This window comes from Microtus ochrogaster, chromosome 6 (assembly GCF_000317375.1).
Source record: "Microtus ochrogaster isolate Prairie Vole_2 chromosome 6, MicOch1.0, whole genome shotgun sequence".
Taxonomy (NCBI): domain Eukaryota; kingdom Metazoa; phylum Chordata; class Mammalia; order Rodentia; family Cricetidae; genus Microtus; species Microtus ochrogaster.
The window spans coordinates 11,154,322-11,166,750 of record NC_022013.1 but is presented as its reverse complement, the minus strand read 5'-3'; the positions used below and the strand labels follow the sequence as shown (position 1 = coordinate 11,166,750).

The window sequence follows — 12,429 nt, the reverse complement described above, 5'->3', positions numbered from 1 at the left end:
CCCATGTCCTGGTGTCCTGAGGCTGTTCCCCATGTCCTGGTGTCCTGAGGCTGTTCCCCATGTCCTGGTGTCCTGTAGCTAACTCATATTACTTTTGAACTTTTGAACAGCTTCTACAAGTGCCCTTGATTTTTTTTAATCAGAATGTCTTTATTTTTTGCATTTTTAACCTATTTTAATCCAAATATTTCCCTCTGTGTACATTTAGAGAAACAGAACATTTGTAAGTAAAAATTTTTATCTTGTCCAAAGATAAAAATTAAAAAAAGTATTTTAAAACAAATCAAAGCAGAAGTCAAGAGTTGAACATGGGTACAATTTTTTAAATTTAATTAATTAGTTAATTAATTAATTTTGGTTTCCTGAGACAGGGTTTCTCTGTAGCTTTGGAGCCTATCATGAAACTAGCTCTTGTACACCAGGCTGGCCTCAAACTCACAGAGATCTACCTGCCTCTGCTGGGATTAAAGGCGTGTGCCACCACTGCTCAGCTTAAATTTTTTTAAATATAACTTATTTATTTTTATTTTACGTGCATTGTTGTTTTCCCTATATGTGTGTTTGTGTGAGGGTGTCAGATCTTGGAGTTACAGACAGTTGTGAACTGCCATGTGGGTGCTAGGAGTCGAACCCTGGTCCTCTGGAAGAGCAATTAGTGCTCTTAACCACCGAGCCATCTCTGAAGTTATTCTTTATCCTCAGACATGCATCACACAAAAGAATTATGCTCCCGTCTTATCCAGCACAAGAACCACTTACCTTGCAGATTATAAGCGGCCAACTGAACGGCTGTATCAAAGGGACACTCTAATCTGAGATCAAAATACAAATTGGCTAAGTCAATTTCATAATCTTTAAGATAAACAACATTAATATATATTACATTTTGAGCACTTGCTTTACACAACTCTGAACTTATTTGTGTGCACATGTGTAAGTGCACTTGCCTATGTGTGCACATGAGAAGGCCTGAGGGCCATGTCAAGACTCTTCCTCTGTTCCTTTCCTCCTTACTGTTTTGGCTACAGTGACTGGGCAGTGAGCCTCAGCACTGGGGTTAAGATGCCATAGTGCCCCTGGGTTTTACATGGGTGCTGGGGGCACAAATTCAGGTCCTTTACTTGCTGAGCCATCATCTCGCCAGCCCTGGGCTGAACTTATTTTCTAACTTAGGTTTCTACTACTCAAGAATTTTGTAGTTATATACTAAATAATTTAATACTCACTTCCCACTGAGAATATCTTGTTTTAACTGCAGAACAAATAGATACCTAAGGAAAATAAAAGACACAATAACCAAATAGAACAATCTACTATGGAAAAAAATACAATCATTTTAACTTGAGAACACCCCCCCTTTTTTTTTGAGACAGGATTTCACCCATGCAGCCTAGATGGTCAGAACTCAGAGATCCACATGCCTCTGCCTGCCAAGTGCTGGGATTAAAGGCGTGCACAACCATACCTTGAGAGAACTTTTTAATTATAGAATTTTACCACAAGATAATTGTAAGGGAAAAACAATGAATGGAAAAGGGCGCTGAGAGGAGGAAGAAAGCGCACCTGAAGGTAAGAGAAGAGGAGCAGAGGCACTGCAGAGAAAATGTGATCCCTATGACCAGCCTTAACTCTGACAACACACTCACCTACACGAGAGGTGTAAGGATAGCAGCAGCAATCCTCCCAATACTCTAACAACTCACCCTTGTTACTTAGCGAGGACTGTGTAGAAAAGCAATGAGTTTGCAGTAAGAAGGCAGGGTAAAAGAAAGAAATGGATACAACCTGAAGCTTTATCAAGAATTATTCAAATTGGCATCTAATATTGTTGTTAATTGGTGGTATCTATTAAGTAAAGAAGTCAGGAACCAACCTATGTGAAGGTGGTAACAAAAGTCAGATCACAGTGAATGTCAATAAGATTGTAATTTATCAAAACATTGTCAGTTCTGTTTAAAATCCATGAACCAAGCCGGGAGATGGTGGAGCACGCCTTTAATCCTAGCACTTGTAAGGCAGAGGCAGGAGGAATGCTGTGAGTTCAAGGCCAGCCTGGTCTACAAGAGCCAGGTCCAGGACAGGCCCTAAAACCACAGAGAAACCCTGTCTCAAAAACCAAAATAAAAACAAAAACAAAACAAAACAAAAAAACCCACGAACTGACTCACCAGTCACCTCTGCTGGGTGCATGAAAGCCAACTCTCTTTGTTTTGAACAACAAATAAGAATGATATACTTTTATTTTAATATTTTAAGACAAGGTCTCACATTGTAGCTTAGGCTAGCTTGAAAGTCACTATGGAGCCCAGGCTGGTCTTGAATTCAGTAATCCTGCCTTGGTTTCTTGAGTGCTGAGATTTTAGGCATGAGCTATTTTACTTGACTTGACTAGAATCCGACATTTTAAACATCTTGTTCAAATATAAAAACTCACCTGAGACCTTATTGCTAAGCTGAGAAATCCTAGGAATGCCCTTCTGAAAGTTTTAGCCCCTGACAAACCCTTAGTAGTGGCCTTACCGGGTTAGCTCCTCACGAAGATTGTTTGGTTCCGAGGAATAAAACTTAACCCGAAGATGAAGACAATAGGGTGAACCAACTGCCATTAAAAAAGAAAAGAGCTTTAAGTGTTATTGACGTACTAACAATTTTCACCAGTGAACTGGCTGACAGTTACCACCGTATAAAGGAAAAGAACAGATCCTTGTAGTGTTATTCCACAGCAGAGCCAGGCAGGAACCTGACACAGGCATTTTAGAGTGTGCTGACCAGAGCACGGCATTACCACATCCACCTGTCAGCCCAGGACAGCCAGCCCTACATTAACTCCAACAGCTCAGGGCCAAGTGCATAATCTTAATGGTACAATCAAACAGACCGGAAAACCTGCTGAGCTACACTCTTAGTGAAGGCTGAGGCATGCCAACGTTAGTAACTGCAAGGCCAAGCATCCCGCACTTCAAACTCAGACCAGTGCACACACTGACTGCTGAATTCTCATCAGTCCTGTCCCAGTACTTTATAAAGACAAAAGTTAAGCTGCCCTGAAATCTGGCACTACAGGGACAAGCAGGCCGCAGGGACCGAACACTGGTATTTCCCCAAGTCAATAATAATCTATTTCATGTGAATGGCTTCACTTCATTGTCTTAAGTCTTACTTTTAATTATGCGTATGGGGGTGTTATGTGCATGTGTGAATGCAAGTGCCCACAGAGTCCAGAAGAAAGTGTCAGATTCCCTGGATTTGGAGCTCCAGCAGTTGTGAGCCACCAATACAGGTGCTGGGAACTGAAGGTGGGTCCCCTGCAAGACCAGCATGTGCTCCCAATCTGAGCCACCTCTCTAGCGCTGCGCCATCATTCTTCTAAAAGAACAGAGGTAAGGAAGGGCTGGAGAGACGGCTCACTGAAGAGCAGTTGTCGCTCTTGAAAAGGACCTGACTTTGATTCCCAGCACCCATGTGGTTCACAACTGCTTGCAATTCCAGTTCCGGGGGATTCTGTGCCCTTTTCTGACCTATGATGGCACTAGACACACGGTTTACATGTGCGTGTGACCGGCTATGTCAGCTGACTGCACAGACAAAGGGGACAGAGTAAATCTACCATGTATTTCTCAGCCTAGGCCACTGTGCATAGCCTGTATCATGAATTTCTGGAAAGACAAAGGAAAAAAAAAACTATTACAGTTTTAAGGTCTCAAAACGTTTCTTAGGGACAGGTAGAGCCTCCCAAAACAAAAACAGACACACAAAAACAGAGGGGGGAAGCCCAACAAAATAGCAACACAAGTAATTACCTAAAGAGAAGTTAAATATTTCGTAAGAATTCAAGCCAGTTTGTGAGCTGCAAATATTTCTCCTATAAGCTCAAGTTACAAGACTCTTGAGTCTAGATTAATATTCAACCCACACTACTGGGCACTGAATTGGTACATTACAATGACATGAAGTTTAGAAGGCCGCCATGCTAGCCAGGCACATTAAAACACACCAACATTCCTAGCACCGAGGAGGCCGGGAAGGCTTCTGTGCTTGAGACCAATCTGACTGACATAACCCCCAGCCCACCCTGCAAAGGCAGATGATAAAGAGACACATAGAAAACATGATTTTCTAATGTTCTTACTATTAAAAAGGTGTTTCTGATATATTTTATTTGCACAATTTCACAAATAATTTCTCAACACTTACTTTTTACTTGCTTTTTGATGCTTTTTGTACCATCCAACCAATGCTGCAAATGGAAAAATAAAATTGAGTACTTATGCAAATGGCAGATCTTTAATGTTTAACAAGTTACTGCTTACTACAGCTTCGTGGACAACACTACGCAGTATTTCATGAAGGGAAAACCAAAGGGACAGGCTGAATTCTCTATTTCAAGGTGGCTCTCCCGGCTTAAATCATAGACTTAATTCCCCCAGTTCCCAAATAAATGGCTCTTTTGAAACTGTTCAGTTAGAGAGAAGAGGGCTGCAGCTAGAGATGGCTATTGCGTGCACGACAGTACCATTATAAATAGTACATAAACAACATTTTGGGAGAAAAATTCCATTCCTTTATAAGATTCAGTGGCAGACCCTAACACAGAGAAGAGAAAATGTTACTAGAATTTTGCAAGACAAGGACTATTTAGTACTCATTAAAGGGCCTGAAGGGTTTAAAAAGCAAGATTTTTTTTTTCCAAAATCACGACAATGTCTATCAACAAGTAGTCACTGTCCTTCCGATTTACAAATAAAAATGTTTACACTTGACAAGCAGTTCTGCTTTCAACAGTAACAGTCTTTTTAAAAACATTCTGTTTCATTGTATGCTACAGTCAGTATATATGAACTAGTTGAATCTTGTGAAACAGAAATCCATGAAAATTCAGAGAGGCAGATGTTCAGGGCTTACAAGCAGAGGACTGTATATTACGGCATGTGTTATATAGAAGCTTTTGTACAGACTTTTTAGTTCTCTTGAAAATATTCACTGGTTCACAAAAAGTGGTTTGCGAATCCTCAAGATATATGACTTCAAAAAAGGGCAGACTTTCTGGGGTCTGAAAGAATTTGTACTTGAAGATACTCCAGTGAGCAGTGGGTCATGCTGATCACTCTGAAACTCGGACTGTTTCAAATCTGCAGCTGCCTGGGAAACCTTCACACGGTTGAGCCCCAGTTGCTGAACTACCTTCTTCATGGTGGCGATGCTAGAAGAACCTGGCAAGGTGCTCGGGACAGTTCTGAGCCAGTAATAAATACCTTTTAATTTCTATAGTCTCTTCACTGGGAAATGCTCATAACACAAACAAACCTGAAAGGACTCCTGATGTTTCCAGTGACAAAGCAGTTCCAGCTCACTACAAACCCCTTATCTCAGGCCCTCACAACGACAGGCGGCATTGGTCCAGCTACGATTCACATAGGTGAGCTCACTTCAGCACACTTTCAACTCCAAACACCAAAAGAAAGGGGTGCTCCTGTGTTAGTCCACAGAGCCGTGGACACAGTTTCAACCACCCTGCTAGGCAAGAATGCTAAGGCTGCACTGCACTGGAGCTGTTGGCTCTCCTCACCTATTATTTGCTGAGCCTCTTCTTTCTTCTTCAGGGCCCTCAAGTGAAACTTACAGAGCTCTTACTCTGCCAGCAGGGTGCCCTCTACCCTTGAATAAGATGTTCTGTAAACACATCAGGCAGCGACTGCAAAGTTTTCTGTCTTAGTCTGGCAGTGGGAGAGACTGAACCCAGGGCCTCAAGTATGCTAGACAAGAGTCCTGCAAGGGTCCTGCAGCTGAGTCACATCCCAGTCCTATGTATGTTTCCTCTGGATTTCAAGCTGGGTAGGCTATTTGGCCAACCCATTTAATACATTGTGGGCCAGCCCCTTTTAAATACATTTCAGAAGGCAAATGCTCAGTTGTACAAATCCTACTAGTAGGCAGAAAACAGATTTATTAGGAATGATGACTTCAACATGGGGCAACAAATAATGCTTTCACCTTGGCCCAGAAACCACTATTCAAATATGAAGTGGCCTAATGTTATGACACTCCTACAAGCAATTCCTTAAGAAAAGCATAAGACAACCATCCAATGATGAACTGGCTGAAACATTTGAAAGTGACAAAAGCACAATGAAGCAATTAAAAAATGAAAGCAAATACTTAAAGATCTGAAATGGATTCGGCTATTTTGGGGGAATGTGGGGGGTGGTTGAGACAGGGCCCCTCTCTATACCCCCAGCTGTCCTGGAACTCTGTAGACCAGGATGGCCTTGAATTTCTGCCTCTTCCTTCTGAGTGCTGAAATTAAAGACAGGTGCCACCATGTCTGGCAATACTGCTATATGTTAAAGGATTCACTGTGAAGTATTATAAATTGTTTCATCAAAATGTACAAATAGGTACACACACAATGTATATTCTTTTAGACTGAGGTAACAATTAATAATAAGATAGTACTGACATGACTGGTGAGGGGCTGGAGAGATGCTCAGCGGTTAAAAGCACTGGCAGCTGCTCTTCCAGGACCTGGGTTCAATTCCCAGCACCCACAAAGCAGCTCACAACCATATGGCACACCAGTTCCAGAGGACAGGATGACTTCTGGTCTTTGTGGGTACTGTAACATGTGGTGCACAGACATCCATGCAACCGAAATACTCACATACAGAAAAGAAAAAAAAATAAAACTGCAAAAGATATTTAAAAGATTATGTGTTACGAACACAATTTGTTGCTAAGAATAATAGCTCCTTTATTATAACATTTGATATAGATAATCATATGGACGCGGGGAGGAACAGTGAAACAACAGAGGCTAGAGTAATGATATGCCAGGTTATAAGCACATGCTTCTTTTTCAGAGAACCCGAGTTCAGTTCCCAGCACCCATGCCAGGCAGCTCACCTGTTACCAACAGCCCCCAGGGGATCCAGTGCCTTCTTCTGGCCTCCAAGGGTACCTGCATTCTACCCCACAAATACATGAAAAAAAATTATAAAGGCATCAGTCTCCACCCCCAAAATCTATCCCCTATAAACGGTACACATTCCCTCAAGATATGAACGGTTGCTCTTGATTCTGTCTCAGCTTCCTTCAAACTAGAATAATTCCTCTTTGATGTTCTTGTATTTGAAGGACAGTTAAAAGTACACTGAAAAATCAACAGGCTAAATATAATTATCCTGTGCTCCTGCTTTGTGACAGGATCTCACTATGCAGGCCTGGCTGGTCTGGAACCTGCTGTGTAGACCAGGCTGGCCTGCATCTCATAGAGATCCTCTTGCCACTGTCTCCTGAGTGCTGGGATTAATGGTGTGCTCCATCACGCTTGCCAATTAATTATAAATTTTCAGGAAAAATAAGAAGGAAAAGGAGGACTTACTAAAATCATTCCCAGTTGTTCAGAAATCTTTTCCTAGTTGGATCTATTCAGGACCAGTTTCAGGACCATTAAGATGGCTAAGCAGGAAAGGGAACTTGCCACAAAATCTGATGACTTAGACCTCTGGGACCACAGTGGAAGAGAGAAGAAACTCCCCCAAGTTGTCCTTGGATTCCACATGCATATCACATGTAGGCACACGCATGAACAAAAATAATAAAGTGTAAAAACAAACAAAACCCCAAAGACAACTCTCATGAATATACTTTCCCACTCTTACCCATGTCCTACCATTAAACACAAAGTTATCCCAGCAGAGAAGGTGCTGCAGCATACAGCGAGCAGAAATCCCAGTCTTCTCTACCGATTCTAGTGTCTTACGCCAGTAAGAGAACCAAACAAACATATTCTAAAGTGCGATGTAGGAGCTGGGGGAGTCCTGAGTCACTGCTCTTGTTCATGTTTGTGGATTCTCAAGTCTGTTTTCTTTCATCTCCTCCACATTCCAAGAGCAGTGACTGGAAAATTCAGAGCTCAGAGACAGGCGCTGATGCACTCACTTCCTAGAATCAGAGTCTCTGAGAGTCATGTTCAAACTGCTAAGAAGATAAAGATGGAAGGCATGCAGATGCAGACGCTTGGGTGCTTAATGTAAAATTGAAATAGTTCACACCTTAAAAAGTTTAGTTGCGAAACTTAAGATATTAAAAAATGCAGAAAGCTGTATTTCACCCTCAGCAGGTGGCTATAGAAGAACAATTAATTCATGTATCTTAAAAGGCAATAATGATATAATCACAAACAAACGAGACATAACTAAACCAAAGAGTCAGCAAGGAAGCTTCTGAAACATCAAGACACATACACACCGTCATCCCAGGTCCTCCAGCCACACACATACACACACACCCTCACACACATCCTTGTCCCAGACCCCTCCACACACATATCTCATCCTAGGCCCGACAGACAGACAGACACACACACATACTCTCACACACATCCTTGTCCCAGACCCCAGACCCCCCCCCCCACATATCTCATCCTAGGCCCGACAGACAGACAGACACACACACTCTCGTCTCAGGCTCACTGAAGAAACACACCACTACTGCTCAAAGGGCAAAGAGCCTGAAGCATAAAAATGTTAACCATCTCTCAGAACAGTCTCCACATGAAACATGTCAGCAGAGGCATTTTTAACATTTTAAACTACTTTAGAAAAGTTAAAAACATAAATGCTAAGAAAAGCAGATTTGTAACTGAAAAAAATCACTTCTGTTTAGTCTAGACACTGACTAACCCTTCCTGAGCGACTGCTTTCCTTAGAGTGAACAGTCTGTCATAAGTCATGGCAAAAGAAGACCCAAACCAGACATCACAAAATATTTTCCAAGGTACCTTTGTTAAAAATTTTTAAAATGCTAAAATCATGACTGAATGTAAGTGACTTCAGTATGTGAATAGCTCTTAAGTTACAAACTTACTCTTTCTGCATTTCTGTCTTGTATATGTGTATGTGCAGCACGTGCATGCCTGGCACTGCGGAGGGCAGAGAGGGCAGAGCTCCCGTAAGGTGCTCTCTTAAGGTATTTTATCACAGCAACAGGCAAGGAACTGACAGAGTGAGCATGTGCTGGAGCAGAGAGACTGTTCAGCTGCCACATCAGCTCCTACTCGGCCAGACAACTAAGCTTCAGTTCCCAGCACCCATAAAGGTAACTCCAGTTCCAACAGAGATGGATCCTCTTCTGGACCCAGGCATACATGCAGTGCATGTGCATAAATGCAGCCACTCACAACATAAAATGAAAATAAATAAATCTTTAAAACAGTGTTCATATTAAGAAACTAGAGAAATCAATGAACTAATAGAACACCTCAAGGTCTTAAAAACACAAGAACAAAAAGTCCAAAACTAAACTCAGAAGAAATACATAATACAGATATTGAGTTGAAATTAATCAAACAGTAATCAAAAAATATATAAAATATCAACATAACAGAGACAACTCTTTGGAAGGATAATATTGGTGAGCCACAGGCAATAATAATAATAATAAAACTTATATTTATAAAACTAGAGAGAAAGAAATTACAATACTACTGATGTCCAGATGATTATGAGGGACCATTTTGAAAACTTGTAAGTTGGAAAAAAAATAAAACCCAAAATAACTCCTAGACACATGATCTACCAAAATTAAACCAAGAGACTAAACAAGAATAATATTGAGCTGCTGGAGGGATGGCTCAAAGGTTAAGAGCACTAACTGCTCTTCCAGAGGACTGGGGTTCAATTGCCAGCACTCCCGTGGTGACTATCTATAACTAACTATCTATAACTAGTTACAGGGGATCTGATGCCTTGGCCTCTGTAGGCAATGTAAACACAGTGCACAGACCTACATTCAGGCAAAACACCCATACACATCAAATAAAAATACATCTTAAAAACAATATTGAAGGCACAGTAAAGAAATTCTTGACAAGAAAAAATCCAGGTCCAGACATACTCTGTCCTGGAACTCCCTCTGTAGAGCAGGCTAGTCTCAAACTCACAGAGATCCAGCTGTCTCCACCTCCGAGTACTGGGATTAAAGGCATGTGCCACCATTGCCCGGCCACAGACACAGATCTACCTCTAAAGATAGCAACAGCAACGTTCTTTAAAGTATTGCATAAAATAGAAAGGGAAGGAATGCCTTAAACCTCTCTGCTATAAAGCCAGTAGTACCATGATAATAAAACCAGGTAACAACTCAACAGAAAAAAGAAGTAGAAGGAGGAGGAGGAGGAGAAAGAAGAGGAGGAGGAGGAGAAAAAAGGAAGACTCTCTTTAACGAGCATGGATGCAAGCTTCTCAGTACTTGGAAGCATGCATGGGACTAGGGAGCTGGCTCAGGGGATAAAAGTGCTTGCTCTACAAACCCGAGGACCCGAGTCTGAACCCTGGAACCCAGATTTAAAAACCCATTGCAGGGGTCTATACCTGTAATACTAGCACTTCTATGGGAAAATGGGAGGTGGAGACAAGAAAATGGGCTGGAAACTCAGAAGCCAACTAGCTCAAAGTATGTCTGCCATGTAGTGATAGAAATAAAAGAAATGCCACCTCAACAAAGTGGAATTTGAGAACCAACTCCCAAATTATCCTCTGAATTCCACACATACTCCATGTCATGTGTATGCCAGTATAAATGTATACATGCATGGAGTTCACACACACACACAGTCACTCACTCTAAATACATAAAACTAAAAGTCCTATAAAGTGAAAGAAACAATCACTGGCGTCAAGAGAGAGTTTGAAGAATGGTAGGGAATCTATCTCAAAGAAGATCAATATCTAGAACATAAAAAAAGCTGAACACCTAAGAAAATACAGAATACACAATAAATGAGCAAATGAATTGAATGCGCGCTTTTCAAATGAAGAAGTACAGTAGGCCAATAAATAAATGAAAAACCAACCTCTTTAGGCTCATTAGAAAAAGACGAATCAAAGCTACTATCAAGATCCTGTCTCACCCTAGATAGAATGGCTATCAAGAAACAAAAAGCAGCAAATACTGAGGAAGATGTGGGCGGAGAGAAAGAAACCCTTCTACACTGCCGTGGGAATGTGAACTAGTGTAGCCACTACGGAACACTGCAACCTCATGCACTCCAAAATTTCATCAGATAACTCTGCTCCCTTTCTAGGTGCATAACCCTGAAAACTGAAATATGCCCCGAAGAACAAAGATGCGCAGAGCAGCATCCGTAACTGTCAAATAGAACCAAACAAAATGCCCATCAATTACTGGATAAACAAAATGTGATACAAATTATTCAGCCACAGGAAGGAATCAAATACTGAAAAATTTACATACAACAAATATTAACTTTGGAAACATTTGGACAAGAAAGGTTGTAACTAGATGATCATTTACATCAAATTTTCAAAATCGGCAAATGAAAATGAACAGAAGTAGTACAGTGTTGGAGAAGGCTAACAAGGACGGAGAGGTAATAATACCCAGGGCTCCTTTCAAGGGTGACAATGTGTTCTGAAATAATGATAGCTGCATAACTCTGAATATTCTAAAAGCAAATTACACAATCTAAAGTGGCAGATCTGAAAACTGCCATTTCTGTAGTCACGACAGAACCTCCAAAAGATACTCACAGCTACTTGGGCCGAATCCATGAATCTCAGACCAAAATAGTCACTTTCAATCAAGTCCAGGTGATACATAATTTGATCGAACAGCTCCTGTCCTTTGGCTTTTTTCTGAAACAGCAAGAAGATGATTAGCAAGCGGCTTAAGCAGGGTCACTGCCCTATTTCTGATCTTAGGGAGAAAAGGGTACTTCTTTAGTCTTCCGCTTATTTCTTAATTTTTAATGCTTCTTTTCCTCAAAGGGAAGATCCCCAAATATGACCTCACCAACTTCTTTTTCTTTTCTTTCCCCTCTTCCCCGAAACAGGTAGCCTTGGCTGTCCTGGAATTCACTCTGCAGACTACAAGAACTCAGAGGTCTGCCTGCCTCTGCCTCTGGAGTGCTGGAATTAAACCACCATGTCCCAAACCAATTTCTTTTTTATGTTACTTGATCCCAATTTCATCAACTGTATTTTTTATTTAATTGTACTTTCCCACCTGGGATTCCACTGGACCCTTTTCAAGCAACCTTTATCTCACATTGCTAACCTTCAAAGATCTCTTAGAAAACTTAAAACTTTTTTATTTCATCTGTGTTTGCCTAAGTATTCTCTGTAATTTTTTTTTTACTGTTTTTGACTTCCAAGATACTTCTGTGTATTTGTGCAACGTACCCTTTCCATATTAAATATAACAAGAAAAAACAATCTAGCCTTAAAGTCTATGACTATTCCAATTTAGTTCCAATGGGTGTGGGGAGAACCCTGAGAAGAGAGCCCCAAGAGTCACAAAGCCACAGTCAATGACTTTACTGTCAACAAGTAATTCCTAGCCAGGCGGTGGTGGCGCACGCTTTTAATCCCAGCACTCAGGAGGCAGAGGCAGGCGGATCTCTGTGAGTTC

At 41.2% G+C, this 12,429-nt stretch overlaps 1 protein-coding gene, 1 non-coding gene and 1 pseudogene across 3 annotated transcripts in view; 1 reads left to right on the top strand and 2 right to left on the bottom strand.

Moving 5' to 3' along the window:
* The window catches only part of Epb41l5 (erythrocyte membrane protein band 4.1 like 5), a 113,061-nt gene that overhangs the window by 86,459 nt on the left and 14,173 nt on the right, over nt 1-12,429 (bottom strand). For both annotated transcript variants that reach the window (XM_013346693.2, XM_026779806.1), the window contains exons 3-7: nt 11,550-11,654; nt 4,195-4,237; nt 2,521-2,599; nt 1,227-1,271; nt 760-812 (exon numbers count right to left, since the gene is read on the bottom strand). In XM_013346693.2, coding sequence (XP_013202147.1) covers nt 760-812; nt 1,227-1,271; nt 2,521-2,599; nt 4,195-4,237; nt 11,550-11,654 — 325 coding nt within the window. The remainder of the gene's footprint in view (nt 1-759; nt 813-1,226; nt 1,272-2,520; nt 2,600-4,194; nt 4,238-11,549; nt 11,655-12,429) is intronic.
* LOC113456268 lies at nt 3,540-3,668 on the top strand. The gene has a single exon (XR_003377113.1). It is a non-coding gene; the product is annotated as a small nucleolar RNA SNORA51 (small nucleolar RNA).
* On the bottom strand, nt 4,978-8,253 carry LOC106143796 (annotated as a pseudogene).